At 41.3% G+C, this 27,933-nt stretch overlaps 3 protein-coding genes across 5 annotated transcripts in view; all 3 read left to right on the plus strand.

The window, feature by feature from the left end:
- Positions 1-27,582, plus strand: part of hoxa3a (homeobox A3a) — a 30,360-nt gene extending 2,778 nt beyond the window's left edge. Inside the window, exons 2-5 of one of the 3 annotated variants that reach the window (XM_010766186.1) lie at positions 9,005-9,141; positions 18,947-19,007; positions 22,824-23,400; positions 25,910-27,582. In XM_010766186.1, the coding sequence (XP_010764488.1) occupies positions 22,941-23,400; positions 25,910-26,700 (1,251 nt within the window). In that variant the 5' untranslated portion in view covers positions 9,005-9,141; positions 18,947-19,007; positions 22,824-22,940 and the 3' untranslated portion in view covers positions 26,701-27,582. Of the gene's footprint in view, positions 1-9,004; positions 9,142-17,565; positions 17,644-18,946; positions 19,008-20,439; positions 20,829-22,823; positions 23,401-25,909 lie in introns of those variants that run through there. The other 2 variants (XM_010766188.1, XM_010766187.1) reach the window with 2 other exon arrangements.
- Positions 700-2,167, plus strand: hoxa5a (homeobox A5a). The gene is made up of 2 exons (XM_010766190.1): positions 700-1,317; positions 1,917-2,167. The coding sequence occupies exons 1-2, from the start codon at positions 735-737 to the stop codon at positions 2,165-2,167; spliced, it is 834 nt and encodes a 277-aa protein (XP_010764492.1). The 5' UTR covers positions 700-734.
- hoxa4a (homeobox A4a) lies at positions 10,485-12,532 on the plus strand. Its single transcript, XM_010766189.1, has 2 exons — positions 10,485-10,955; positions 11,481-12,532. The coding sequence occupies exons 1-2, from the start codon at positions 10,538-10,540 to the stop codon at positions 11,807-11,809; spliced, it is 747 nt and encodes a 248-aa protein (XP_010764491.1). The 5' UTR covers positions 10,485-10,537; the 3' UTR covers positions 11,810-12,532.
- Positions 27,583-27,933: the final 351 nt, after the last annotated feature.

Genomic DNA, 27,933 nt, shown 5'->3' on the forward strand with positions numbered 1-27,933 from the left:
GAAATATTTATTCACATGTTCCCATATTCGTCGCTCTTCAGTTGTTTTATGAATATAAAAGAAAGTGTAGAGAAAAAACACAGCCCTGTTTTGAATGGGCTTTTATTCTATTAACTGCGCACACTATTTGCACTCATATCCTCATCATAACATGAATAACATATTCTGATCGAATTATTTCTATACACTGTCCTCGCAGAGATTGCACGCTCAGCATGTCACTTGTTGTATTGTTTAGGAGCCCGTTGTTTTTTGCCGCAATGGTCGTTAACCTCCGAATGACCCCGTGTGGAGCCCACGCCTCACAGAGCTCCGCAGACAGGCAGTGCACCAGTTTGGCCAGAGGATGGCGCACCACGACAATTCAAAACACCCAAACCGTAGCTCAGAGTTGGCCCTAGCCACGAGCGCATGGGGGCGCGCTCCCTTCTCATCCCACCCAGTATTTCCTCCGTGCACGAGTTTACCTCTGGAGGTCACCAAGCAGGATTTACGACTGGTCAACAAAAGCACGTGATACTATGCCGTACCCCATATTTGGGTGCCTACGTAAGAGAGAATCAAGTCCATGTCCCACTCATTTCCATAATTCATCATAAATTGTGCAAGGGTGCTATAGGACGCGCTAAACCATAAGAGCCACAAATCAAGCACACAGGTTTAGTATTTTACCTTTGAATTTTATAAAAACAACAACAATACTTACTACGAGCGAACGGAGGAATTGTCAACAAATGAGCTCCTATTTTGTGAACTCATTCTGCGGTCGGTATCCCAATGGCGCGGACTTCCAGTTACATAATTATGGAGACCATAATACGGAAAACGAGCAATACAGAGACTCAACAGCCATGCACTCGAACAGGTATGGCTATGGCTACAACGGGATGGACCTAACAGTTGGTCGGACCGGTACCGGACACTTTGTGGGCGACGAGCAGACACCAGGCTACTCCCCGAGTCACTCAGCGGCGACAACACCCTCGGTGGAGCCGGTCAGGTACAACCAGTCTGCCAGCAACAACAGGACACCGTCTCTCTCGCCACCACCTGACCCACTACCGTGCTCCTCGGTCGCCACCTCTTCCCCGGTCCACGAAACTCAATCTCAACACCGAGCCGTGAAAAACTCTATAAACACCCCGTGTTCAAGCTCTAACGGAGGCTCGCTGCTGCTCAGCCGGGACTGTGTGTCCAAATCTTCCCCCCTCGAGGAAGAGAAACCTACGGGAAGCGCACCAACAACTCCTCAAAATGTCACCGACTCATCACAGCCACAGATATACCCGTGGATGAGAAAACTTCATATAAATCATGGTAAAGTGCTTTTCTTTTAGTAATGTTGTATTGATTTTATAGATCTGTTGCTGTGTTATTGTTGGGTTAAGGTGTAATTGTGTTTATATATTATGAGACGTTTTAAATGTTATCAAAACAGGACAGATTTGGATTATTTTAGTAGAAAATATGTTTACTATAAGAGGCATGTGGCGCCATGCGCATCTCACCTGTTTGGTGCTTTTCAGTACTGTTACCATATACTAGGTACGCAATCATTTTATGAGATAAAATATAACTTTAAAGTCAGTTCAAATGTTTTCGATATAACCTACACGTTGAGAATTTGTTGTAATGAAATATACTGTATTTATTTTAAGGTCAAATACCCAAAGTTGACCATGTGAATTACTTTTCGTAAGGTGCAGTTGAAAATGTGTAAATCTTACTAACGCTACTGGTTGTTTCTGCAATAACTAAGGGATCTACTTAGTCGTGTTCCAACTTTAAAACCACAAACCAAAACATGCAGCGTTTAAAAAAAAATGCAAGAATTGTAATAAAACAAAGTTGCTGCACTATTTGTTTTTTTACATTTACTGTATCTGATGTGTTTCCCACTCTCTTTATGTAAAAAGATTTGTCAGGACCAGAGGGTAAGAGAGCCAGGACTGCATACACCCGGTACCAGACCCTGGAGCTGGAGAAGGAGTTCCACTTCAACCGGTACCTGACCCGCAGGCGGAGGATCGAGATAGCCCATGCCCTCTGCCTCTCAGAGAGACAGATCAAAATCTGGTTTCAGAACCGTAGGATGAAGTGGAAGAAAGACAACAAGCTGAAGAGCATGAACATGGCGTCTGCAGGCGGGGGAGGCTACAGGCCTTGATATTCACTCCTCTACCCCTGATAACGAGCACTATAAAAAAAATAAAACAAAGATTGTCATATCAAATTCTCCTCCTAATTCAAAAAGCGCAGAGACTTGTGAACGGGCCGTGTGCGGGACAAGGGACACCCCACTTGAGCCCATTGTATGTCCAGCAACTGTCCCATTATATTCCTTAATATTATTTACTCTTTATTTCCACCGTGGTAATGCTTATGTAAGGGGAAAAAAATACATTATGTACAGTTATGTCTAGATTTAGAAGAAAAAGAAAGAAAATAAATGTTTGTTTAAATTATTTCCTGTTCAGACAAAGAAAAAAAAGAAAAACGCTTGAAATGCTACCTATTCACCGCAAATAAATCCAGTAAAAGTTGTGTGATAAGAACAATACCAGCCTAATAAAAAGAGGGTTGAGGTTGAGCTGTTTAGCCTTCGTTTTCTATATATGTACTGTATATGTATGTATTTATTTGTGTGATGTATTGTATCAATTTGTCAGATAACTTGCTTCCAAAAGTAGAACCAGCAGAGCGTGAGCCTTGTGTGGTCATTGTGTGCATTGTAAACACATGTATGGACAGAGGTGCAGACTCAGTCTTGTATGTACAGTATAGCTGTGCCTTGCATCTTTATTTTGTACTATTTTTTTTGCTGCTGTTTGCGTTGTTCAGCTGGACGCAACATCTGAGTAAAACGTGTTTTATCTTTGTTTTCTCATAGCTGTTTTTATGTGGAGGTTCCCCACAGTAAATCTCATTGCCTATGTGTATAACTCCATCGTGTTTAGCTTTTTGTAAATGTTTTTTCAAAGACTGGAAGTCAAGAATATACTATAATAATAATAATAATAATAATAATAATAATAGTAATAATAATGATGATGATGATGATGATGATGGCCATAATAAACTTTCTACTGGAACGGCAACATTATATTGAGTGAACTTTTTTGTAGAATCCAGATTCGTTTACGCATTTGCCACGACTGCGTAAAAGAAGCGAGGAGTCAGACCTTGCTGTTTGGTCTAAAATCTTTAAGTGAGCTTTCAGAGAATTGTCAAATCAAATCCTTGAATTCAACAGGTCCCCCTCGAATGAAAACTTCATATTTCACTCACCTTGCTCTGGAGATGGGGGTGTTTTGGGGTCCTTGGCCATTAACCGGCTGCATGGCCGGGCGTCCCCTTTGCGCACAGACTCATGGGCTATTCTCGGAGAATCAGCTCGACTTTTTCAGCTGTAAACTTTATTAGGGCCGATTCTGGCTCTCTGACATTTGGGTGCTAAATGAATGGGGGGTTTTGTCTATGAATTAGATCGTAAAAATCATCCAGAGCGCGGCCAGATAGGCTCACTGGCCATAAACGGTCACGTGGTGGCCATTAAAGTAAGTTTTATGGTTTTGGGGAGTTGACAGTATATTGCACATAACATATAATCGCACTGACGGCGAAGCTTAGTCTGACTCTCTCTTTGCAGGCTGTAAGTGTTACTTGACCGGTACAGACCGTGTCTATTGCTCTGTGTTGCTCAGAATGGACCGGACGCTCTCCAGGATGAGGACCGCGACTCTGGGTAAGTTTCTGCAGACTATCCGGTAGCCAGAGAACAGCCCGCCTGTGTTAAACAGCCTTATTATTGTATTTGCTCCCTCTATCTGTCCCTATTAGTCCATTACACTAATTCGTCAGTCGTGCAGTGCTGAATCCTGGTCTCGGCAGATGTTGCGCAGGGTTGGGTCCGGCTCATGGCTATTTAATTGCTTCCTTCCCCGTGTAACTTGTTTCCCTCCATCTGTGGTGTAACTCGTAATCCATTTTTACATGTTGGATAATTATCTCAGTGTCCATTTCCACCCCCACAAACTTCTAGTTGTTGTCGTTTTATTACATTGGAGGATTCACAGACCGTGAATCAGAAAGTTTAAAAGGGAAGTGTGTGTGGAGGTTTCCGTGATAAAGCTATAGGCGTTAGTGCAGGCCTACAGATGTACTGCTAGCTCTGTTTGATTGGATTCTATATCTGCTTATAACTTTTTGGAAGTTGTAGGTCCATCCATGGAAAAAAGTTGCAGTCGTTGTTGTGTTGAGCTCTGCGCTCCACATGTTGGCACAGTGTATGGCTTTAGGAAAGGCTGTAAACAGTGTCAAGTAAACACAACATGGGAACAAACATTTGAAAAGGAATTCCATTTTGTGTCAGCCTCGTTGTTTTGTGTTTGGGGTTGAAAAGTTCAAATTACCTCTTAAAAGTCACTCTCGCTTTGTGGTGACCTCTTGTCCGATCAGTGCCGGGGCCAAACCAGCCACCAGCCGGACCCTGATGCCAAAAGACCATGGACTAAAATGGGGGAAAAATATATAATCTTTGACTTTTTTTTAACTCATTTTCATTTTAGTTTCCTGCGTATTTTTTAAACTAAATAGTGTGTGACTCGGTGCGGCCGTTTCTAATTCGAAACCTCGAGGCCAACTACGAAATCCTATATACATTTTGGTGGATTTACCTTTTTGTGCCTATAGTTTTTGGAGAAAATCACTTGTGACTACATTTCTCTGAGTTAGTGACTGGGCGGCCAGCCATCATAACTTAAACACCACGTTTTCTTTGTGTTTGCCTGCATCATTATGTCTAGAACCATTGCATTTTTGTGGAAAAATATTCTTTATTACTTAAAATTAGTTTTTGGACTTCCACCAATTCGGTATGTATTATCTGGCAACATTGTGGGGAAAAAACCTGGAAATGCAAGGTGGATTTCTCCCAAAATCTATTACATTTTTTCATTGTTTCTTTTTGTATCAAACTGAAAGCAGTAGTATATGGGTGTGCACTGATTATTTAATTAACACCATATAAATCTGCAGCAATCGCTCGGTTTGTTATGCATATGAGTCCATTCTAAGAAGATGCTGCATCTTTCTAGTTCGATTTTAGACACACTGAAAATAAAACAAGACACTTTGAGAGTGCGGCTATTTGGAAAATAAACCCATTGCCAATATTTCATGAGGAGACATTTCGACAGGGCCCCATGTGCGGCATACTGCCAGGCAGAAAGAGAGAAGCGTTGCAGGTTCATCTGGAGGTCAGCCACAGCACCAAGATAAATCTGCATCCTCTCAGAGCCACCAGCAGAGCTCGCTTTAGGCCAAGTTCACTGTCACCCTGCAGTATGGAGAGAGGGAAACTACTCACACATCCACGGTACCGAGCGCACACACGCCTTCACGTTAATGACGTGATAATAAAGTTTGCTTGGCGTTGCCAATAAGCATTAATGCGTTAAAATGAATATACCGAGGGACACAGAGCCTGTGGTAACATCCTGCACTGGAGGAGAAACTGGAGAGATGGGAGTTTAACTTTACGTGTTGCCTCCAACAAAGACTTTTGGCTGCTTTTATTTTCTCTATAAGCTAATGAATGATTTGCATATTTTACAACCCTATTAGTCTTGAGTGGGAGCCTATTGGATTTATCTTTTCACTCCCTCGTTGGAAACATCATAAAGCTACAATCGCATTTTAGGTATTGTGCTGGCATCTCCTCTAATTATGAAAATTGTGAAAATGATCATCGTGATGGCAAGAGATATACACATTGTTCAAATCAATTTTTCGTTGAGAGGGGCAGATATCTCACTGGGCTGGGACAGATGAGAGCGAGATAGCTGCAGAAGAGGAGGAAAAATTGGGGTCAAAAGTTTACGCGCTGAACAAGTCTCCGTCATCTGTTCACTCGGAGCTTGATGCCAGCCTTATAATAGCGATCTTGACTCTCCACACAAAAGACAGAATAGCTTTGAATTACATATGTTGCACAGTGCACTCCAGGTGAACCCTGAAAGCGCGGTGACCTCGCGTTTGGGACCGGGGGAGGGGACCCCCCACCCGTCCCCAGCAACAAGATTGAGTGGCTGACGTTTTATTAGGGCGGTTGATTGGTGAATTTCCTTTGAATAAATTGCATTTGATATGTTTAGGGACGAGGGAAAAATTTGCATTTTGAGGATTGATACTCTCGACCCGGTCACAGGGTAATGGGAAGACCCACAGCCCCCAAATTGAGCCCCCGGACCCCTTAAAAAACATTTAGCCCCTCTCTTCCTGATCCTCTGAATAGAAGCCTTTTAAGAAAACTGAAATGGCACAGATGTTTCTTGTGACTCGTAGAGGGAAAATACAAAAAACACATTTTTTGTTAATAAATAGGTTTTACGCTACATACGTAATTATTTTTGCTGGGCCTTTTTTTTACCGCATGGGGAATGAATGCAATTTCTTATAACTAAATTGTGTAACCTTTAGATGTTTGTAGGGAGACCCCATTACACATAAATGTGAACAAATATAGATTATAACTAAACCTAATTTACACCAGAAACTAACATTACCCAGCTTAAACTGGGTCTCGGCAAAATCGCATGCCTTCTTGAACGCAACATAATATTATAACAACTTATTTAAAAAATAATCCAACCAAAACTAAACAATTATTAAATCTTGGATCCTTTTCATAGAAAGGCCCAATCATTTCGGACTTTTTCAGACATAAACTTTTTAACTGTCATCTGAGCATCAAATAAAAGTTATATTTAGACAATCTTATTTCATTTTTCATTTAGCACATTTGAAGAAACGTCACACGCGGACACAACATATATTGCACTTTGAAAAGTGTTAAAATGCAAAAATGTGTAAATGAAATTCTCAAAATGTAGTCATTTTTTAATTCATAACTTTGTTTATTGAATCAATGAAGAATGAAAGCGACCAGATAGACGGCTATCTTCGCTAAATACTTTCCAAATGAATCCACATTTTTGAACAGAATGCACAACTTCATATGTCTTCAATTATTATTAATTCAAACGTTGACAGTCTTCTTGTTAACTAACTCCAAAGTGCACATGAACCTATCAGTTTATGTACTCTTTGGAACCATTTTGGAAACATTAGTTGTGTCGTCCATCTCGGAAATATACTGGCACAATACTATCAGTTGAAACGCCCTCTTTATTTTATAAGAATAAAGAAGTTGTCTATGCACTTTCTAAAGGAAGAAGCAGCTTGTCTTTGCCTTTATTAACGATCATTGGAGGCCTGAAGTTCACTGTTATTAGTCTAATCAAAGTTTGCAGCTGTATATAAAAGCTAGTGCCCATCCTGAGTTATTGTGAAAGCTCGTTCCGTTGCCAGTCCTTGCTGTTAAGTGGTTTAAAAGGACAATCACAAGTGTTAAAAGAAAATATTTTTATTATGAGCGTTTACCTGTATCAAAATATGTCCATAAAGCTGTGAAAGGTATTTTCTGGCCCGAATCATTGCCACATCTTGGATGCAAAGAAGATTTTTTATCCCACCGTCAGGGATCCGTATAGACAGGAAACCTTGTGAGCACCATCTGCAATCTGTCACTATCGTCTCAGCACTTCACTGATAATCTAAATTTACAGTAAACTGTCAGCATGATGTATATTGCTTAAATAGACCTTCACCTCACAGTATATGCTCTGAAAGGGAACACCGTGATCTGGCTGTTAGATTATTATAACCTTAAATAAAATCCATAACGCACAGCTCTAACGGGTTTTATTCACATTATGAGTCAAATGGATTTTTAAATTTAGTGGAAAATTGCTTAGATAGTGTAAGCTAGTTTGCCATTGCTTCCTTTTGCTCCAATGGTCAATTGGAGGATTATTATCCTATTATATTTTGTGCATAGTTCGAGTGATTTCCAGATGCTTTATATTGAAACACACAGCAGCAGCTTGCAGGCCTGGACTAGATAACGGAGATATTACCTGCAGTCTTATCTAAAATGCTTCTTTTGTATGGCTGAGCCGGATTTTTGAATCACAATAATATATTTTAATAAAGTTATTAAAGAAAAAAAAGTGGTCCATATAGCAACAAGTAGCTACAATGACCTGTAAAATCAGTGGATAATAGCTGATCTGGCCCATATTTATTCAGCACCTATATATAATAGAATGGCAGCATACTGTAAATTTAGATATGATGTGAAGTAGTCTTACCGCTGACATTATGTTGACATATTGCCTCTCAGGTGGTCTCTCGGCCATACGGATACAGTGGATGTATGGCGGAAAGTACATCAGCTGCCATTTACAATGAGTTAGGTGTGAGAAAGCCTGTAAGATACACGAGATAGGAGCAGCTTTGCCTTGCAGCAACAGAGTGAACATGAGAGAAAAGCAATTTTTGAGGAGGATAAACTGAGGCATGTCTCTCGTTGCTGTGGGGAAGTCAATAATTCACCTGTTTTTAAATATTCTGCGTCCAAAATCTAGATTCAGTGATTTTTGAAGAAAAAATCTTCTGTATTTTTTTCTAAATATATCAGCCCATTTGCAGCAGATATGGAAGACCCCTATTCCACCTTGTCTAACTCGTAGGGCGACGTGTGATTTTCGGGATAGTTTGAGGTCTTTTGCACATGTTTTAAAATACTTTAGGGACCTTTCCAGGTGCTGACCTGCGCTAAGTACTCCCCCAACTCCCCAGAGCTGAACAGACCATGCAAAACTGAAGTCCAAGTCCGGGGTGAGCCTCAGGTCACTGCGTCTAACAGATATGAAAATGTCGCCTCTTTGGAAAGGGGGCACGCCTTGTTGTTTAACAAAGACTGTCAATGGGAAAGATTAATCAGAAACAAAATGGAAACGGTGTCACTTTGGGGTCAGGCAGAAGTTATCTCTGTTTAGAGGAGCGAATAGAATAGGGGGGACCAGGGAAAAAAGAAAAAAAGGAGAGAAAAGAAAGCTTTCAATATTTCCGAAGTTTGGCCTCTTGTTTCTCCATGCAGAGGCCTTGTTGACGTGGACAGTGTGGATCAGCTTTGTGAAGAGCTGCTGCATCTTCTTGGGACACATATACAGTGAGGCCCCTCGGACATGGAGAAGAAACAGGACCTGGACGTGATGGCCGATGGCGAGGAGCACGGTCAGAAACTTTTATAGACTCTACCTTAAAAAATGTGCAGTTGACTTTTTAAAAAAATTATTTAAAAATTATTCTAAAATCTATGTGAGTCTTTCCTTACATAATTATATTAAATGTTGTTATTATTTTTATTTTCTTAATGTACCTGAATGTTTGCCATTTTTAACTTTTAGTACCCACTATCTTTGTCATATACTTTGATAGTTACAACACATCGTGGCTAATCTTTGCCTGGCTGTTTGCATGGTGGTGCAGCGGCACGCGTAGGAGAGACGGATCAAGATATTGCATATTTGTATTGAAATAGTGGAAAATTGTTTCTGGATAACTTTTTATATATTTCACAATTCAAACAGATTTGTTAAATTGTATTGGGTGTGACATTGTCTGTGCTGGACAGAGAATTGTGGCATGTCTTAAAAAATCAAATGTCTGAGCTGTTTCACAATCCCACGCCTTGGTTTGGCGTGTGGCCATAATGAAAGATCCACTTGCAAGTGTTTGTTCAGTGTTTGGATTTGCTTTTCAATGGCAGGTAACGCATATAACTGGTAATACGTGATGGCCGTGCCAACAGAGCCTGATAACTTTCATATATTAAAATAAATACAAAGTCAAGTCTGACATCATTGCTATGTCCTGGCAAATGTGCAGAAAACATCATTGCATTTGAAACGAAAAAAGGGGTCATATGCATGTACGCCGGTGTGCAAAGAGAGAGAAGAGTGTTTTGTGTTTGTGTGTTTGTCATAGGCGTGTATTCACAAGGATGCACAAGAGTTATGCTTTATATGCAGGCATGTGTCCGCAGTGATAATGTCATTGCTTGCAGGAAGCTTGTGAACGGGTTTCTTTTTTGATAATTTAAATAAGCTGATATACAACAATATAGTTTGCACTGATGTTTGGCATGCTGTCAGTGCCCCTGTTCAGCGACATTTTTGGGATTCAACACGTTTTAAACTCCAACAACAGACATTCACGTCACAGTGAGAAATATTCCTTTGTTTGTGATAACCTTTATTTTGTCAGGGCTTTCATTTCATATTCACTTTCTGTTTCAGAAGAGGTGGAATTATTTTGCACAAGCAGGAATACCTCACCCACATAAGTTTGGCCTCATGCAGTAAACAAGTTAGTTGATTGGTTTTGCTTTATATACGGTGATTTAATAAGGAAAACATCAACGTAAGCCAGTCCGAGCAGTGTTGGTGGTACCAATGCCATGCTTTCCATTGGTTCCTGTTTACATGATGCCCACAGGACACGCCGTGATTGGTGGCGCTTCACACGTGACCAGGCAACTTTGTACATTTGACAGGGAGTAGGAGGGTTTTGTGGAGATCAGAAAAACGACAGCGCGATAAAAATTAGTATTGTTGCACTTCACAAATTAATGACCATGAGTTCCTACTTGATAAACTCCAACTATATCGAGCCTTCCTTTCCTCCATGCGACGAATATCAGCAGAGCGGATACATCCCCAACGCTGGTGATTACTACGAGCGGCCAAAAGATACGGGCTTCCCCCATCACGAAGAACCATCCTATCCGAGGTCAAACTACACAGAAACGGGATACGATTACGGTAACGTCCCTGCTACCGGACTCGATGATTTCGGGGATGGGCATCACGCACAGCCGCAGCCGGTTCCACAGAGCCACGGTCCTCGCCTCTCCGCGGCCCCAGACGGTGGCGCAGGGGAAAATGCCAGCAAAGACTGCAGCCTCACCAGTGAGGCATATCCCGGCGTAGCGAAGGGCAAGGAGCCGGTGGTCTATCCGTGGATGAAAAAGGTCCACGTTAACAACGGTGAGTTATCGTCACGGTTTAATAGCAGAACCACTGAGAAACAACCACTGGAACACACGCAAGCCTATTGAGGCAGCACTAGCAGCCCTTACAACAGCAATTTACGACTATCGAGCAGCAGGGTCGGTAATTAAGGACCCTCGTAAATTTTATTGCCTGTGTTCGTCTGTCGGGGCCATGTGCCTTTGTTGCTTTTTAACCCAAAGTACCTCCACCACTGGAGCCGAGCCAAACTGTAATATCCAACCCCGCTGTTTTGTTAATCATTTCTAAGCTTGATATGTCCCTGGATGCGAGTGCTTGTACACTCGGCATCTCCACATTAAGGTCATGTCCGTAAACTGAAACAAGGCTTGAGAGTAAAACAAACAGAGCGGATGTGATTTCCCAACAAACCCAGAAATGTTTTATCGTTTTTCAACCATGTAATGTGTCCATTGGAGGAACTAGGGCTTTGGATTAAACGCTATCAGCCTGCGTTTAACACCTGCTTGCATGCCTGTGTATGGCTTTTTTCTCCTCCAGTCAATCCCAATTACACTGGAGGAGTGCCCAAGAGGTCCCGCACTGCATACACCCGCCAGCAGGCTCTGGAGCTGGAGAAGGAATTCCACTTCAACCGGTACCTGACCCGGCGCAGGCGGGTGGAGATTGCGCACACCATGTGTCTGTCCGAGCGCCAGGTCAAGATCTGGTTTCAGAACCGGAGGATGAAGTGGAAGAAGGAGCACAAGCTTCCCAACACGAAGATCCGCTCCTCCAGCTCGGCCTCGTCCTCAGCCTCGGGGCCCCAGCAGCAGCAGATCAAAACAGGCCAGCAGCTTGTCCCCACGCCGTGCACCGCAGGTCTATAGTGCTGAAATTAACCCCGTACCACAAAACCCAATCCAGACTGAGATGGCAAATATCACAAGTGGAATTTGATGGACCGATTCTCAGTATTTTACACACATGGTGTTATCTATTTCACCTTGCCTCTGCCATTGGGCCCCTGTCACGTCCTTTGTACCCTTTCCCTCTCCTGTCGTCCTCGCCCTCTTCATATAAGCTTGAAATTCACCTTTTATTGCCACGGTGGCCACTGAAGTGTTTCTATATTTGTTTATTATTATGAAAGAAGGATAACGCACATTCAAATGTAGGATCAATATGTATCATTACAGTTAACATTCAGTGAGGTAAACAGTATTTTTTCTATGTTCTCTGAGTATTGTTTTTTCATTATTTTTTTATTATTGCTCATGGAAAGCTCTAATATACTTGAAAGATATTTAGCGAGACTCTCGATGCCTGTTAGAAAACCAGACGGCTGATTTAGAGGTAAGGCATCAGTCAGAGTAACAGTGTTTGTGTGTTTGAGTGGGTTGGTTTACTGTTGAATGTAGTCCAGGTGACATTCACATTTAATGTACATAGGCAAATCATAATGAAGGCACAATAAGGAAAGCATTTCGTCAAGTAGAATTATGTTTGTTGGTGTTGTAAAGTCTAGGTTTATTTGTGCTAGTCCGTCCCATGTTGTGCTGTGTTCTAAACTGTGAATATTTGTATGTGTTGTCCCAGTATTGTGGTTGTGATGTAGGCTAGTGTAGGTTCAATTTGTCCTTGTGAAATAAATATGTACTTCACTTAATAACGTCGAATTGGCTTTGGATATTTTGTCCCTGCAAATACTGATTTCAATTGAGAGCAACATGTACTTGCGAAGCCGCGCGTATTGACATGGCAAGAGCATTGGCGTTCCCCCTTTAAAAAAAAGAGGGAGATTGCATTTCCAAACTCATATATTTTGTGCTTATGCTATTTTTTCAATTCAATACGTGGTTGTGGACTTATTTTATTACTTGTATTTAAAGCCTTTAATCCGTTATCTGTGTTTGGAGATGTGTGCGTAAAATTGTGATTGCATGCCACCAAGCATTGGATAATTTACTGCCCCACGCTTGCATAATAATTTATATTTATATGTTTTACTTTCTCTGAATATAATCAAAACATATTTGCTATATTTGATGTTATTTTCAGAGAGTTTTAACTTGTTAATCACGCAAATTCTGTTAAAGCAAGATTTACATAAAGGAAAACATATTAGGGTGTTTTAATTAATGTAACATGTTTATGTTTAGGCAAGCGTCTCCCTATCTACCATAAATACTTTTTCGCTGACTGAATAATGTCATCATGCTCAACTGACTTTTCTAATCCGTAAAATGAGCAAGAATGTCATGCACATTTCATGGATAAAGCTGAGGCGAGGTTTTAATTAAGGAGGCAGATTTCAGCTGCTTTAGCATTGCTGGCTTTTCTACTTTCACGGAAATCAAACCAACCTTACATTTTTAAATGTATCCGGCCTAACATATTGTTATCTCTTGCCATTATAAGGAGATCGAAGCCAACCTCGGTGCACCGGAGTGTGAGTGTTGGTCGCTACCTGCTTCATCCAAACAATAGGGAGTTCAACCAGAGGACACGGCAGGCTCTGGCCAATCACTGGCTCAGAGCACTTCTTCTGCCCCCTGACCTTTCGACACACACAATGTTCAGACCATACATCAGTGCTGAGACCTCCGCGAGCTTTTTCTTCCCATTTAAGATTTACCCAGAGACAGCGCGGAAACAAAAACGGGTTTAAGGTGTGAATCTGAGCCATGAATTGTCCCAAAGTTATTCTTTGAGACAGCTCTTCTGCAATATATCACCGAAACACTCCTGTCAGGGTAGATAGTGCAGATATGAGCTGAAACATGCTGGCATTTAGCATGCAATTTATTATGATTTCCAATATGTTGTGGCACTGATGGTTTCTGCTCAATATATATGCCAATAACGTAATGAATGGAGTTGCATTGCATTTAAAAGTAGATACAATTGATATTCACCAAAATTCCCACAGTAAAAGCCACATTTTCAGTAGAAGCTTTATTTATTTGATATACCGTTTTTTTGCATCTTTTACATTTATTCACTTGTTTGGCACATTAGATAAATAATCCTACGGCAATAATAAAAACGCTCTTAGAATATACCATGCTATTCATCTTTCTGTGAATCAGTTCCTGTAGACATGAAGGCTGTACAGAACATGGCGTTGAGGCTGATTGGGACCGATTTTGCGCTGACTCCAACAAGTCCAAAGTTAAATTACAAGATGTCAAGTCATTTGATTCGCGAATAGAGGTCACTTCCAATGTACTGAAATTTTAATTCGCCAGTTCACGTGACTTGTTGAATAATGAATGCCCCGGGGTCAGAAATAGATCTGAAAATCTACCTTATTTTCATTTGAAGTGATCCTCTGCAGGGTGCGAGTCAGATCTCTTCTCCCCTGACAGAACTCTGTCTGCGGGACACAGACCGTCATGACTTGTGAGTAGATTTGGTTGTTTTTCCTTCTTAATTTTTTTGTAGATGTTAAACAAATATATATATATATATATATATATGTGCAATATAAAATATCCTAGAAGTGGGCGTGATTTAATTATCTTCTGTCGACTATTAATGTATAATAAAATACAATATTTTTTTATTTCCAACCTAACATTGTTGCACCTTCGGAGCTTTTCTAATCTGATCTTTTTTAGGTTAAGTTTATTTAACTTAAACGGTCCTATTTTGATAAGTCTATTTGATTGAAAAGCATTTTCATTGACAGAAAACGTTGCTTTGGACATCTCAGTAAATATTTAACAAGACGGCTGGTCTTAATTCCCCTAAATGTTCGAACCCAGGAGAAGTTAGCATGATACAATTCAACCCTCATTCTTTTTATTCTTCTTTTTATATTTTTTTAGTTATCGACAGCTCATTAACAGATGCACTTTGCCCAGAGTACAAACTCGTGTGTTTACATAAAGTATAGGTGAATCACAACAACCTTCATTTAGCAAATACTTGCTTTATGAGACTAAAGAGACAAATAAGATATGTGCAAATGTGTTTTAAAATAGGTTGATATGTGGCTGCAGAAGTAACGCTATCTTACAGATGAGGCTAAAACGTTTCTGAGTATTTAGTAATAAAATCACTTAAAGTTGACCTGCAAAATAACGACAAGAAGCAACACTCTGCATTTGCGCTTGCAAAGTTAACCTCGAAAACACTTTGCATTTTAACATGGAACCATAGTTGTTGTTCATGGATTTTTACTGTGGCAAATTTTCTATGTGTTAATTGTATTATGACTTTCACAGTTGAATGTAATTTGAGTTAGTGTTTTAAAACAGCAATATCAATGCAAATTACATCTGCTGCTTGAAAGAGCCTTTCAATGAGGATGAACACAATAGAGAATATAGACACAGGTCAAACATTAACAGAGTCCTTAGAGTGTGTTACAATGTCAACAATACAAATGTTTATTTTTATTTATGGGCTGTTTTGCACTTACCTCCAAATTGTTACAGCTGTTAAACAAAAGCATATTATACATAATTTTCAGTCATAAAAAAGAGCCAGTTAGTTCAACATGAAAATTGCTTTATTACAACCACCTTTACGCAAACAATTAAGTTGTCCTAGTCAGTCTGCCTTCATGAGCGATGTTTACAAGTTTGCTTAAGGCGTTGAATTTCGCATTAGCCTTGATACTGGCCGATGTAAACCTCGCAGAAAGAGTTATCTTTGTCTGAGTGTATCCGTAACCCAAGCCTGGCTGTTAAGAGCTCCGAGTGTCAACATTGTGGGAAGATATGGACCGCCGTCTGGCCAACCTCCAGAGGTCTGCGCCTCTATGTCCTCTTCGCTGACAGTGATCAGGAACCTTGATTTGTGTAAATAACTCTAAATTTGTTTCATGCAAAACAAAATGTAAACTTAAAAACATAATTGCTCAACTATTACTTTTGAGGAAAGGGCAAATGCGAAAAAAGTAGACTACCAGCTGAGGGCCTCATGGATTCCATCGTCTCCTTGTTTGTGATCCCAAAATAAGTTCCCACTCGACTCTCTGCTTCTGCTCGGGTCAGGGAAAAGTTCAGGTGCGGTGGCAAAATGCAACATGGGATTAACTTCCAGAGCACGGTCATGTACAGCCATAAAATCATAGTGACAGCTCCACATCTGCAATTGTAGAAAAACAAAGAGAAAGTTAACACAACGCAGAGTCAAACAATGTTTAACAAAAGATAAATAGTCTTCTTTACATAAACATGAGTCTAAAACCTGTGCGTAAAACCCTTTTTTTGTCGTGATCATTAATATTCCTCCTCTTTTCATCAGTTTTAGAAGTGTTGAATGTGAATTAATAAGAGCTGGTCTGCTTCCGTTCCTGTCTTTAAAAGTTTACCGCTCAAGTTGTAGTTTGAGAAGACAAAGGCTGGTGTGGGAGTGGGATGCTGTCTATGTCCGCCCCGAATGATTAATAGTTGTGGTGGGATTTTTCCACGCCTGCTGCTCTGTGTTGACGGAAAACAAGCGCCAAACGGTGCCGATAGAAGATCTTTCTTCCGGGCTAGACTTTTGGCAAAATCTGAAGTGGCAAAAGTTAAATATATACTATGCTGTTTTTATAGTGGGTTTGGCCAATAGGACAATTGTGTCTTTTGGCATTTCTGCCACCGTAGCCCCAACCCCCCTTCAAAAGCTAAAATACTCTCCTGTTGCACAAACCTATAATTTCTAACATCACTCAGCTGGTCATAGGAAACGCATAAACGCACTTAGGTCGGATGGGGGTCCATGTAGTGATCAGCGGGGTCGAGCAGCCACTCTTTGGTTACCTCACCTCCACTTTCCGCTTACTGCTGAGTGACAGACACCTCCACGACCACCAGGGCGCACACCATCCTTATGTAGGACAGGTAAACGTGTGACATTTTTTACCCCATTTGGCAAACGGCATGCAGGCTTTTGCTGATGGAGAACCAAATGCTGATTAAGTGGTACTTCAACCGGACTGTGGACGAGGGGGGCGATATTGAGTAAAGCTCTCGGCAGTCCTGGCTGCTGTGTTGTAAAGAGAACAGAGTAGCCCTTTGCTGGAGTGATGAGTAATCATTATGCCATTCTTAAATGGCATTTTGTAAAGGAAAGCCCTCTCCATCTAAGATAGTGCGAATTATCACGCTGCAGTGCAAAACACTGGTTTGTAGCCTGGCTCCGAGCTGTGGCTGCACTTGAAATTCCGCACACAGGCAGGCAGGATTAGCTCTTTTTTCAGCCACTAACAGGCACCAAATATATGGCACTTTAAAACGGACAGAACAGTCTTTGGCTCTGAATGGGCGACACGTGGAAAAGCTGCTTCTCTGCGAGAGACCTGCTCCTCTGCCAGATACATTGCAGTGTCACATACCCCTCTTTTTTCTCCCTCCAAACTGATCCGTTTCTCCTCAGGGGCAATGACTGCCTCCATTAATGATTCACGGGCTCAAATAAAAGGGATTTAAGTTGACGTTGCGTCACGTGAGCGGTGCGCATAATACTGCGAGATGTTATGGCACGGGGAAGAAAACTGGAGCGCCGGTTTGGCCATATGATGCTGATTATATGCGGGTTACCCCCACTTTCCGTGAGGGGAGTCCGGGCTCTGTAGTTTGTTTACCGAGGGGAGAAAAGAGAGGCAGACAGAGAGAAAGAGGATCCCGGGGTTGTGGATGTATTATACTGCTGTCACGGACGGATATGTTTTTCCACGCGGACAGAGTCAGAGCCCGAGCTTTGGGAGGATGGATTTTATTTTGAGGTATTTCCGCCAATTGTTCATTACTGTCGTGAGTTATTGCTGCGCGAGGCAGAGGTCAGTAAAATAGGGGTCCAGGGTTTCTGCAGGGCGAGAAACTAGACAGGTACTAAGAAGCTATCGATATTCACCTACCTAGTGATATATCCGATTTATCATAGATAATCAAGCATAAATAGGCCTTTAAAATGTACACATGGCAATTATAGTATTAGTATTTATAGTAATTGTAACGATTTGTCTGGGCCAACGACATATACTGTTATGTTATGCTTCCTATGCTAATCATCATAATGCCAATATTATTTCCCCTTTACTCTTAGAATAGAGCAGTAAATAATTAAATATTTCTGCTCTATTTATATCTAGCATAAGCAGTAATTATGATAAATAGGCCTGTACAACTGTTTGTAAATAAAGCAGCCGTATAATAAATAGAAAAACTCCAAACATAGAGCACGGCCAGACCAAGGTGCACACTGCCAAAACATCCCGTGTCTTTACGTGAGGTTTTTGTGCGTAAATGATACATCAAGATGGGCTCCATAACATGTAGGGGAAAGCGGTGGGGTTGTGTCGCTCCGCCGGGGAAACGAGGATATAATGGAAGACGGAGTGCCATCCAGGACCGCGCGGCCGCTGAGGTCACGGCGCTGCAGCTTGATTTATGGGCGCGGGGACTTGGGGAAGATGGTGCGCGAGAGCTAATGACTATTCGATCCGTTTGTTGAGAAAATGCTTACCGGCATGCAGGGAAACAACAAACACTATTTGCATTGGCCCCTTTTTATGTTATTAGTGATATTACCCTGATACAGGCAGCAATATTTGGTTGTATTGTTATATTTGTCTAAGGAGAATCGTTGCATTCTGGTTTTTATTTATGCAGTTTTTTTTATCATTGTTGTATGGTTCTGTTGTTCTTACAGATGGCTATATTTTGGTTGATATTGTGTAGCAAAATGCTAAAAGGAATCTAGATTGTAATGGTTTCTCTAAACTGAACAGATAATAACACAAAGGCTTGGAGCCTTCCTAAATATAGCAGTGTGTAGAAATATAAATCATAAACCAAACCATTATATTTAAAACACTTGCATCTAATTTAAGTTGGTTTGCACAAAACGTTTCATTTTGCGCATTTTTAGATTAAGGCCTATTGTGTTTTATACAATTAGACGAATTATTTATCATTTAATTCTCTAACAATATAGGGAGATGCTAGTCTAAAATAGCATTTAAGCGTGTGTTTGTCCACATTAAAAGTTTTTATTTTCTTCTGAATTGTGTTTATTTTTCATTGCAGAAATCCAGCCGAGTAAATTCAGGGCATCGCACGCTCTCCAAGACACCTTGAACTGCCTTCGGTAAGTCCATATATCTTTATTGATTTGTGTTATGAATGCTTGATGGTGATATCCTTATTCAATTTCTAATAAGTACCACACACGCCCACAAAAGCACTTGCAGGGATAGAGAAGCAGGGCTTGTACATTTCCTTGTAGCAGCAATATGACCAGCCCGAAAGCAATAATTCCTTCTCTTCCACTTGTCTTTGTGGTGTAATTTGTCACTATAAAAGTGACGAGGGGAATCTCAGCTCTTGGAGCGGTGCCTTACTCCTTTCAAAAAGTACTTTCAGTGAAAGCCATCTGTGTGTAGCTGCTATAGTTAACTGCACTATAGTTTAAAAAAAATATTTTCTTTCATCAAATGTTCAGATTTTGTTTCTTTCTCCAAGATTTTTACGCACATTCTGCACGGCCGTATAGGACCACCAACTCGCTGACATTTCACCCTTAGCTCAGGGCTAAATTAAAGAGAGAGACGAGTCAGCATTTTAGCAAAACACAAAGAAGTAAATAATTATACAATGTGACTACTTTGGTTTCGAAAAGAAAAGGCCGAGTTGGCTAAAAAAAGAAACCTCACATGTGAATTGTTGTCCCACTCACCCTCCCACGCCGTCCGTGTGCTCTACCTTTTTAATTGTGTCATTGAATTTTGTCCCAGAGCCTGAAACCAGCAGAGAAGCTGCGGTTATGAGCGTGTTTACAGCCTGTGGCAGCTGAGAAGACATAAATCTATTTTTTTTTCTCATTCTCTCTTTGGCTGCAAGAGTGAAGCATTACCATGCAGAGGGATTCCCCCTGCTGCCGGCTCTATTCTCCCCTGCTCCTCGCTGCATGTCCTCCTCTCTGCCTTTTGGTGATCAACCTTCTTCCCATGTTTCACACCCTGCTCATGGTGGGGTTTTTCTCTTGATATACATAGAACACGGCTTTGATCTCAAGTTGTTGTGATTTCTTATGTTAAAATAATAGTGTGTCATACAAGAAGCCATGCCGGCAGCAGAATACCTGCCGCTGGAATGAAAACGAATTGCGCGTCCCTTGTGCCAAAAGATTGAGGAGTTTATGTAAAAATCTGGGTTAATGATTAAGCCGCAGAAAGAAGCCCTTTATGTCCCATGGAAATGCAGCATGGTCAGAGGCCGATTATTCCTTTGTATTCTCCCTTCTCTCTTACATCTCATCCACTGGGCTCATAACCCTACTGCAGAGCGTGGAGTAAATAATAACTAAAAAGATTTAAAACACTTAGGGGATAGATTCTTTGCTAGTTTGTAACGAGGCATAATTTTTTTCTAGACACACTACCTCATTTGGTTGGGGGAGGAGGAGAAGGACCACTTGATTTGAACTGGCTTTCCAAGGCTCTTCTTATTTGCATAATTTTTTTTGTCTATGGTGACGCTCTGGTTCGGGGCAGTTCAGTGGTGTCTGCATGGTACTGGTGAAGGATCACATAGTCTATTGCATTGCATTGGCTCAGTTTAATATCACTATGAAGCCCTGGCATTGCTCTATAGCATGACGATAAATTCAATCTTGAGGCCAGATAACTCTTATCTCGCTGACCCGACTGCTCACGCCTGCTTTCGTAATCTCGGTTTACCCATCCACGTCGAGTAGGGAAAAAAAGGAAAGGAAAGGGGTTTCTCTCGGCTCTTCCCTTTTTTGTTGTGGCTTCTAATGCCTGGTGCATGGCAGGGAGCACTCTGCTGCTGCTGCCTCACCCAGCCAGCCCTGCCCTTAAACTTTTTCTCTGGATTACTGCTTTGATCGATTTCGTCGCTGAATGAGAAAATATCGCTTGGTGCTCTGCATTCGTCGTCAGAGGATAAGGTAAGCAGGCCAGGAATAGGCTCCCTCGGTTGTAAATGGCGGAGTTTGTGTGTCGCTCGGTGATTTATCACCGTATGACTTAGATCTCAGTTCAGGAAGAGTTCACACACACGCAGTCAGGCAGCCAGATTTCTCTAACGCGGAGCAGAGGGCTGAGCAGAAAGCCTGTCATTTGTCTCTCTTTCTCTGTCTTTTATGACTATCGCAATGGCTTGCCTGGAGATATACACTACAAAGCCTTCTGATATCTTTTCCAGGTCATTGTGAGTGCAGATATAGCGAAGGCACCTTCTCTCACTATGCGGTTAAGCTGCAGTGAAGGCAATCTTAAAGCTCATTTTAAACTGATTTGCTTTAAACGGCTGCATGAAACCTGAGCTGCTCCACATTTTCCTTTCATTTCCTTGTACTCGTTTTTAGAAAATGCATCAGATATGTATGCTCCGGAACTACTATACACCTATTTGTCTTGAAATCATATGTTGTAGGCTATTGCACAACTTTGTAGATGTTAAACTCGGATCCATTGATTCAAGCAATTGCAATGTGAAGTTATTGTTATTCCAAAATATATTCTTATTTTAATAAGTTTGTATTTATTTCCAAAAATGAGCTGCTTCCTTGGCCGCTTCTTCTGCAATAGTTGCATCTACGCTGACAAAGAATAGCATGATTTCACATTCATAGTAATCAAACAGGATGGATTTATGTTTTATTTGCATTGAACACTATTTCCTTAACTTAAAAATAAAGTAAATTATCTTTCTAATTATATATTTATTACTGCATTTATTATTATTATTATTATTATTATTATTATTATTATTATTATTATTATTATAAGTAGGCCTATTATTATTATTATTATTATTATTATTATTATTATGCATTGCATACTATTTCTTGATGGCATTGGTTAAAACAACAGGAATCCACATTAAATGTTCCACTATTTCAATAATAATTCCACATTATAACAGATTTCCCCAAGCTGACCCTGTTACTGTGTCTATTATGGTTTATAGTTTCCCCAATAATCTTTAAGAGGGTGATCCCCATGGTTACCTGCGTGAATTATGGTGTCTTAGCAGCAGGCTCTAGCTGTGCCATGCCGGGATTCTGTCTCTCAATACCGGGCTGGCTGCTCACCGGGCCGCTCATTCCGAGCAGGCCGTCCCGGTCCACTGACCCCCATATATCACGGCGAAGGGCCGCCGAGCAGACAGCACCGACAGCAGCCATTATTATAGGCCTGCAAGGAAAAGTTCACACCGTGGTCATAGAGGTGCACGGATGCCCGCCCGGTTTTTCAGGTTTCCTCGTAGCCCTTTCATTTATCTTCCAGAATGCAAAGAATTAAAACAAAAAAGAAAAGAGAAGGAAGAGAATGCGGGTGCTTTTGCTTTGCGTCAGGTGGCCGTGGAAGCACAGCGCATTGAGGTTTATCCTGTTAGGCTACTGAAGGAAGATTTTTTTTTGTACTCAGTGAAAACAAAAAGGGTTAAAAAATTGTGGACCACACGGAATGCATTCACCTGCTACATGGGAAATTAGATATACTGTTGACAGCCCTGTTGGTAGAATAACAATATAACATAAATATTATTTCCCTGTGCTAACCCGCTAATTGGATTTCCCTACAGCACCACTTTTATCCAGTATTTTGTCTAAAGGGTGTTGTGTTACTACATTCATTTTTATTGTTAATAGGCAACCAGGTTTAAAATGTATTGTATTTTCTGGTTGGGTCCTAACATTGATTTGGCAATCTGAAAAGGGTTTGAACAGGTTTTTGTTTTGATGTGTTTTGGCACAGATGGTAATGCAAGGTTAGTGCGTGCCTTTGTGCCCTGTGTAAGCCATAAGGTAAACGGTAATAGTCTACAGGACTGTTGGCCCTATCTTGCTTCCATAGTCTCCAGTGTCAGGCCTGTATTGAAAAGTAAGATGGATCGCCACCATTTCTTCTCCTCACAGTGCTTCTTGTAACCCTAGGTTCACCCGAGGAGGCCATTGGCGGAGAGGCGTCACGTGACCACGGGGTGCCAATGTTATTCTACAAGGGTGTCAAGACCCTGTCAGTTTCTGAAATAAATATTGGGAAACGGCGAGATGCAAAAGGCAACCTACTACGACAGCTCCGCAATTTACAGTGGCTACCCATATCAAAGCGCAAATGGCTTCAGTTATGATGCCAATCAGGTCCAATATCCCCGGGCCTCTCATGTGGAAAGTGAGTACCATCGACCTGCCTGCTCCCTGCAGTCTCCTGACGGCTCCGTGGCTCTGCAGAAGCCGGGGGAGATGGCGGAGAGCTGCGACAGGACCACAGCCATTCAGGCGGCGCAGTCCAAGGTTCATCCCGAAAGCAATCAACCGCAGGTGCCAGTGTCAGGCCCGCCCCCTCCCTCAATATCCCCCGGTGCTATCAGCCAAAACACAAGCAACGGGTCCAACCAGCCCAGTGCCAAGAACGGTTCCCCGACCTCTGCTACTCGCAAACAGATCTTCCCCTGGATGAAGGAATCCCGTCAGAACATCAAGCAGAAACCCAACAGTAACTCCAGTTCAGGTACTTTCAACCAAAACACTGCTGCTGCAAACACATAAGTTGATAGCCTCTGACAAGAAAGTTGCATAAGTTTACTTGAGGGAGGACACAATACATATAGGGGGGGTTGGGGATAAGGTATGAGCATAGGGGGCAGTGCAAAATAGGACAATTATGTAAGCATTAAAATGTTTTTTTCCCTATTCCAGGGGCAGAGAGGTGTTCATCTATATTTTTCAAGTCAGATGTTTATTATATATATTATGTTTATATTGTGTTCCCACTGGGGGATCCTTGAGTTATTCAGGAAATGCAGCCAAAAAATGACCACAGAGTTTAATCAACTCCTTCCTGACACGATCCACATTAGAAGTGTTACTTTCATTATAACACATCCTGTAATGACTATCAATCAATACCAAAAATGTTATCAAATATAAGTTCAATGTAAGGTTAAAGACTGTATGTGCTCTTACATTGGGAGAAGATTCCACCATGTGTTGTTCCTATGCCCTGCAGCTGACCCGTCCCTACTGTAAACACAAATCTCCACTGATCACATAATGTTCCCAGAGAGACAACAAACAAACACGGACAACAGTTGTTTCAGTTTGTCCTGCTGTTTTGATTAGAGGGAAACTTGGTGGACCATGTGGGGGGTTTGGGTTTAACTGTTTTTATTTACACAGAGCCAATCTTAAAATTCAGAGATGCTCATCCTACCATGATTTTTTTTTAATGTTGTAGGAAATATTTGAATCAAGATAATATTTGACAGAACTTATTGGGTGCTTGATTTAGAATTGTGCTAAGAAAATACTTATGGATGAAAGGAAAACGGGGTGAGGTTGTGGGGTTTAAGAGTAATTTACGTAAACATAACTATATGCTTATCTTACAATGAACGTCCTTATTGCACCATAAATGGGTACTTATTACAGTCAAAGTTTGAAATCCAAATCCAGGTGATCTGAATATGAATTTTCTTAAGGAAATATTTTTCATCAGTTTTTGATTACAGGTTGTCGTGCTGACATGGATGGAAACCGATTTACGCACGTTTTAGGCACTTATGCAGGCATCATCCTGCTGTTTAATTGCAGACAAACGTGATAGGTCAGAGTGGGGTGTTTGTGTTGTTTATAATATTAAGGGAAACAACTGGTGCATGCCTTTAATGGGGTGTTTTACACATTCTTTACTGATTTAAAGCCAAATCATGCTGTTTGATTATGAACTGGTTGGGTCATGGTGTTTTGTTTTGTTTTGTTTTGTTCTATGTAATAACATCCCAAAATGGATAAATTCTTACCTTCCCATGGCCCTCTCATATTGCCAAATGGGTTAATGTATTTGTAATATTTTTGCTGTAAGAGTTATGAATGCAAATCAGTTAGCCGACCTTCATTGTGTGATTTATCTTTAGGAAGGGTTTTTCATTAATTTATACAACACATTGAGGTGCTAAATTCGTGAAAATCCTTTTACGCACGTTTTACGCATATACACCAGACAGAAAATGACAACCCTACACTTAACAAACATGTTTCCAAAAAGAGTATTTTATAAATCAAGCTATTATCCTTAAAAAAATGAATTCCTAAGAAGTAAAATAATAATCGTTAGTGTTGGCCCTACCTTCATGGGTATCCCTATTCCTCGTGTTAAGTTATCTTTCATCTCCGTTATAATCTAATGGGTCAGGTTATGTCATGCTGCATTCCTTTTGCTGCGACAGGTAGTGAAATTTATTAAGTGTTGGCTGCCTGCCACAGCGGCAAGTAGACCAACACCTTGCTATTCTGCAGCCGAGCTCCTGCTTCGAAGGGGAGGCTTATCAGTGAGGGCAGAGCGAGCAGCTCTATACACCCTGAGGAATACATAACGTTTGTGTTTGCATTACGCGTGGGACTACGGGGAAAGATGAGGGTCAACATGTTTTAGTAGGAAATCTCAGGTTAGTCCCATATCAAATATTGACCCACTATTCTTCAGTTACTTTTTTCTCTCTTTGCACTTGGTGCACAGACACAGTGCCCATACACTGATTGTTAATTGTCTTGGAGCCCCCATGATAACCCTTGTGCTTTGCAGTATGACAGTGAATTTATCAAAATTGTGATATGTTTGGAACACGCGCACATGCACGCTCGCACATAAAGGGGTGGGAGGAGGTGGAGAAAGAAAAAGAGTAGATGATGAAACCCCTATTTAAGTAGTGAAACAGGGCATATTTATCTGGTAAACCCCCCTCGTTATGGTTGAAAGTTCTGTTATCAGTAGCTTGAGTGTTGTCAGATGGTTTTGCTTTCACTCTGTGTTCTTTCACTGCCTCTCTCTCTCTCTCTCTCTCTCTCTCTCTCTCTCTCTCTCTCTCTCTCTCTCTTTCTATCTGGCTCTCTCTCTATCTTATCTTTCTCCCCCATCTTCTCTCTCTCTCCCCCCCTTCTTCTCTCTCTTTCTGTCTCTCTCTCTCTATCTGTCTGTAATGGATTACTGATTGACATCCTCCTCTCCTTCTCCCTGACAGTGGAGAGTTGCCCCGGAGACAAGAGTCCTCCGGGGTCAGCAGCATCGAAGAGGGCCCGGACAGCTTACACCAGCGCCCAGCTAGTGGAGCTGGAGAAGGAGTTCCACTTCAACCGGTACCTCTGCAGACCCAGGAGGGTGGAGATGGCGAACCTGCTCAACCTCACCGAGAGACAGATCAAAATCTGGTTCCAGAACCGCAGGATGAAATACAAGAAGGATCAGAAAGGCGTCGGAATGATGCCTTCCCCTGGCGGACAGTCCCCTCGGAGTCCCGTGGGCCCAGGCTCCGGGGTTGGCGGTGGTGGAGGATACCTCAACTCTATGCATTCTCTTGTAAACAGTGTACCTTACGAATCCCAGTCGCCGACGTCTTACAATAAACCTCATCAAAATGCATACGGTATGGCCACGTCATATCCCCCTCCTTTGAACAACTCCCTCAACAACTGCCCTCCCTCCCAGAAGCGGTATCCCGGGACCGACTCGGCCACGCCCGAGTATGACGCGCATCCTCTTCAAGGCAATGGCAACTACGGGAGTCACATGCAGGGCAGCCCCGTGTATGTCGGTGGAGGTTACATCGACTCAATGCCCAATTCTGGGACCTCCGTTTTCGGTCTGACCCATCTATCGCACCCGCCGTCCACAAACATGGACTACAATGGAGCAATCACAATGGGTAACAGTCAGCATCACGGAGTGTGTGATCCGACACCGACGTACACAGACCTAACAGCGCACTACTCTCAGGGAAGAATCCAGGAAGCGCCCAAACTGACGCATCTGTAGCGGTAGCGCAGCCCGGATCACTCCGCCCATTGTCCACCTCCAGACACATTACTGCTTTGTTTCTGCGCCTCCTAACGGCGTCCACCTTCTCTCTGCTTTTGTTTATGTTTTCTATAGTTTGATGTGTGAAGTAGCGTAGGGTAAATAATCACGACTTGCTTGAATTTTTCTTCTATTTGCTCGTGTCATTGTCTCACAAAGACTGAGCTGTAGGACGTCTAGAGTGGGAGGGAGGAGGGCACAGTATAAGCATAGGACTATTTAATCTTTTTTTGAATATTGTTTTAAAATTGAAACGCAAACAGGGTATTATGAACATATGTTATTCATTTTTAATGTGAATTTGTTCGTCTTTTATTTATCCGCAGTTGAAGAATTGTGTTTTGCATTTTGTTGCACTTGCAAGGATCCTTCAAACGACACGAGTTGGGATTATGAGGGGAAAACATTTTCAAGAACAAGGGTCATGAGCTTACACGCAACCTCCCTTGCTTATGTTGCTCTATTGGACTTTATAATGTTATTTATTTGTGTTCGGTGTTACGATAAAAGAGTCCTTTAGTATTATTTGACACCTTTGCGATCTATGTGTGGTGACAAGGTTGGTGGAAAGTAAGCGTCTCAGCCCTTTTTCAGCCCATACATAGCGTGCAGGAACTCCACAGTAGCAGAAGCACCATGTTGCTGTTATAGGCTATGTTTTCTCTTTTTTTCTTCAAGGAGGTGTTTTTATTTTCTCAGTGAATGTAAAATCAATCAGTCATGCAATAAGGGTGGAAAGAAGGACACACATTAGCAATTTCTTTTGTTGAAGAAAAAAAAAACAGGCATCATTAATTTCCTTTTCGATGTCATACATTCCACGCTGCTCCCAGTTCGAAGAAATAAATAAAATAATTGAAATACAATTGCATAAAACTTGTAGTTTTAATTCAGACACATCATAAGCATTTATACAATTACACAACACATTTAATTCAAGACACTTCTCGATAAAACATTTCAAAAATACATTTCCCATTCTTACATATGGTTCCTTTTATATATTTCATGACGTTTTATACTTGTATTGGTGATCACAAAAAGGGGGAAATAAATGGTTGCAAAATTGCCATTATAAAAGACAATAACAATAGCATAATAATCCATGGACGAACATTTGTAGATCTCTATATTTTGTATTATGCTTAAAAATAATGTGAAATCCGTGGCCATATTTAATATTCAAAAACA

This window comes from Notothenia coriiceps, unplaced genomic scaffold (assembly GCF_000735185.1).
Source record: "Notothenia coriiceps isolate Sejong01 unplaced genomic scaffold, NC01 NC01_scaffold00003191, whole genome shotgun sequence".
Lineage (NCBI taxonomy): Eukaryota > Metazoa > Chordata > Actinopteri > Perciformes > Nototheniidae > Notothenia > Notothenia coriiceps.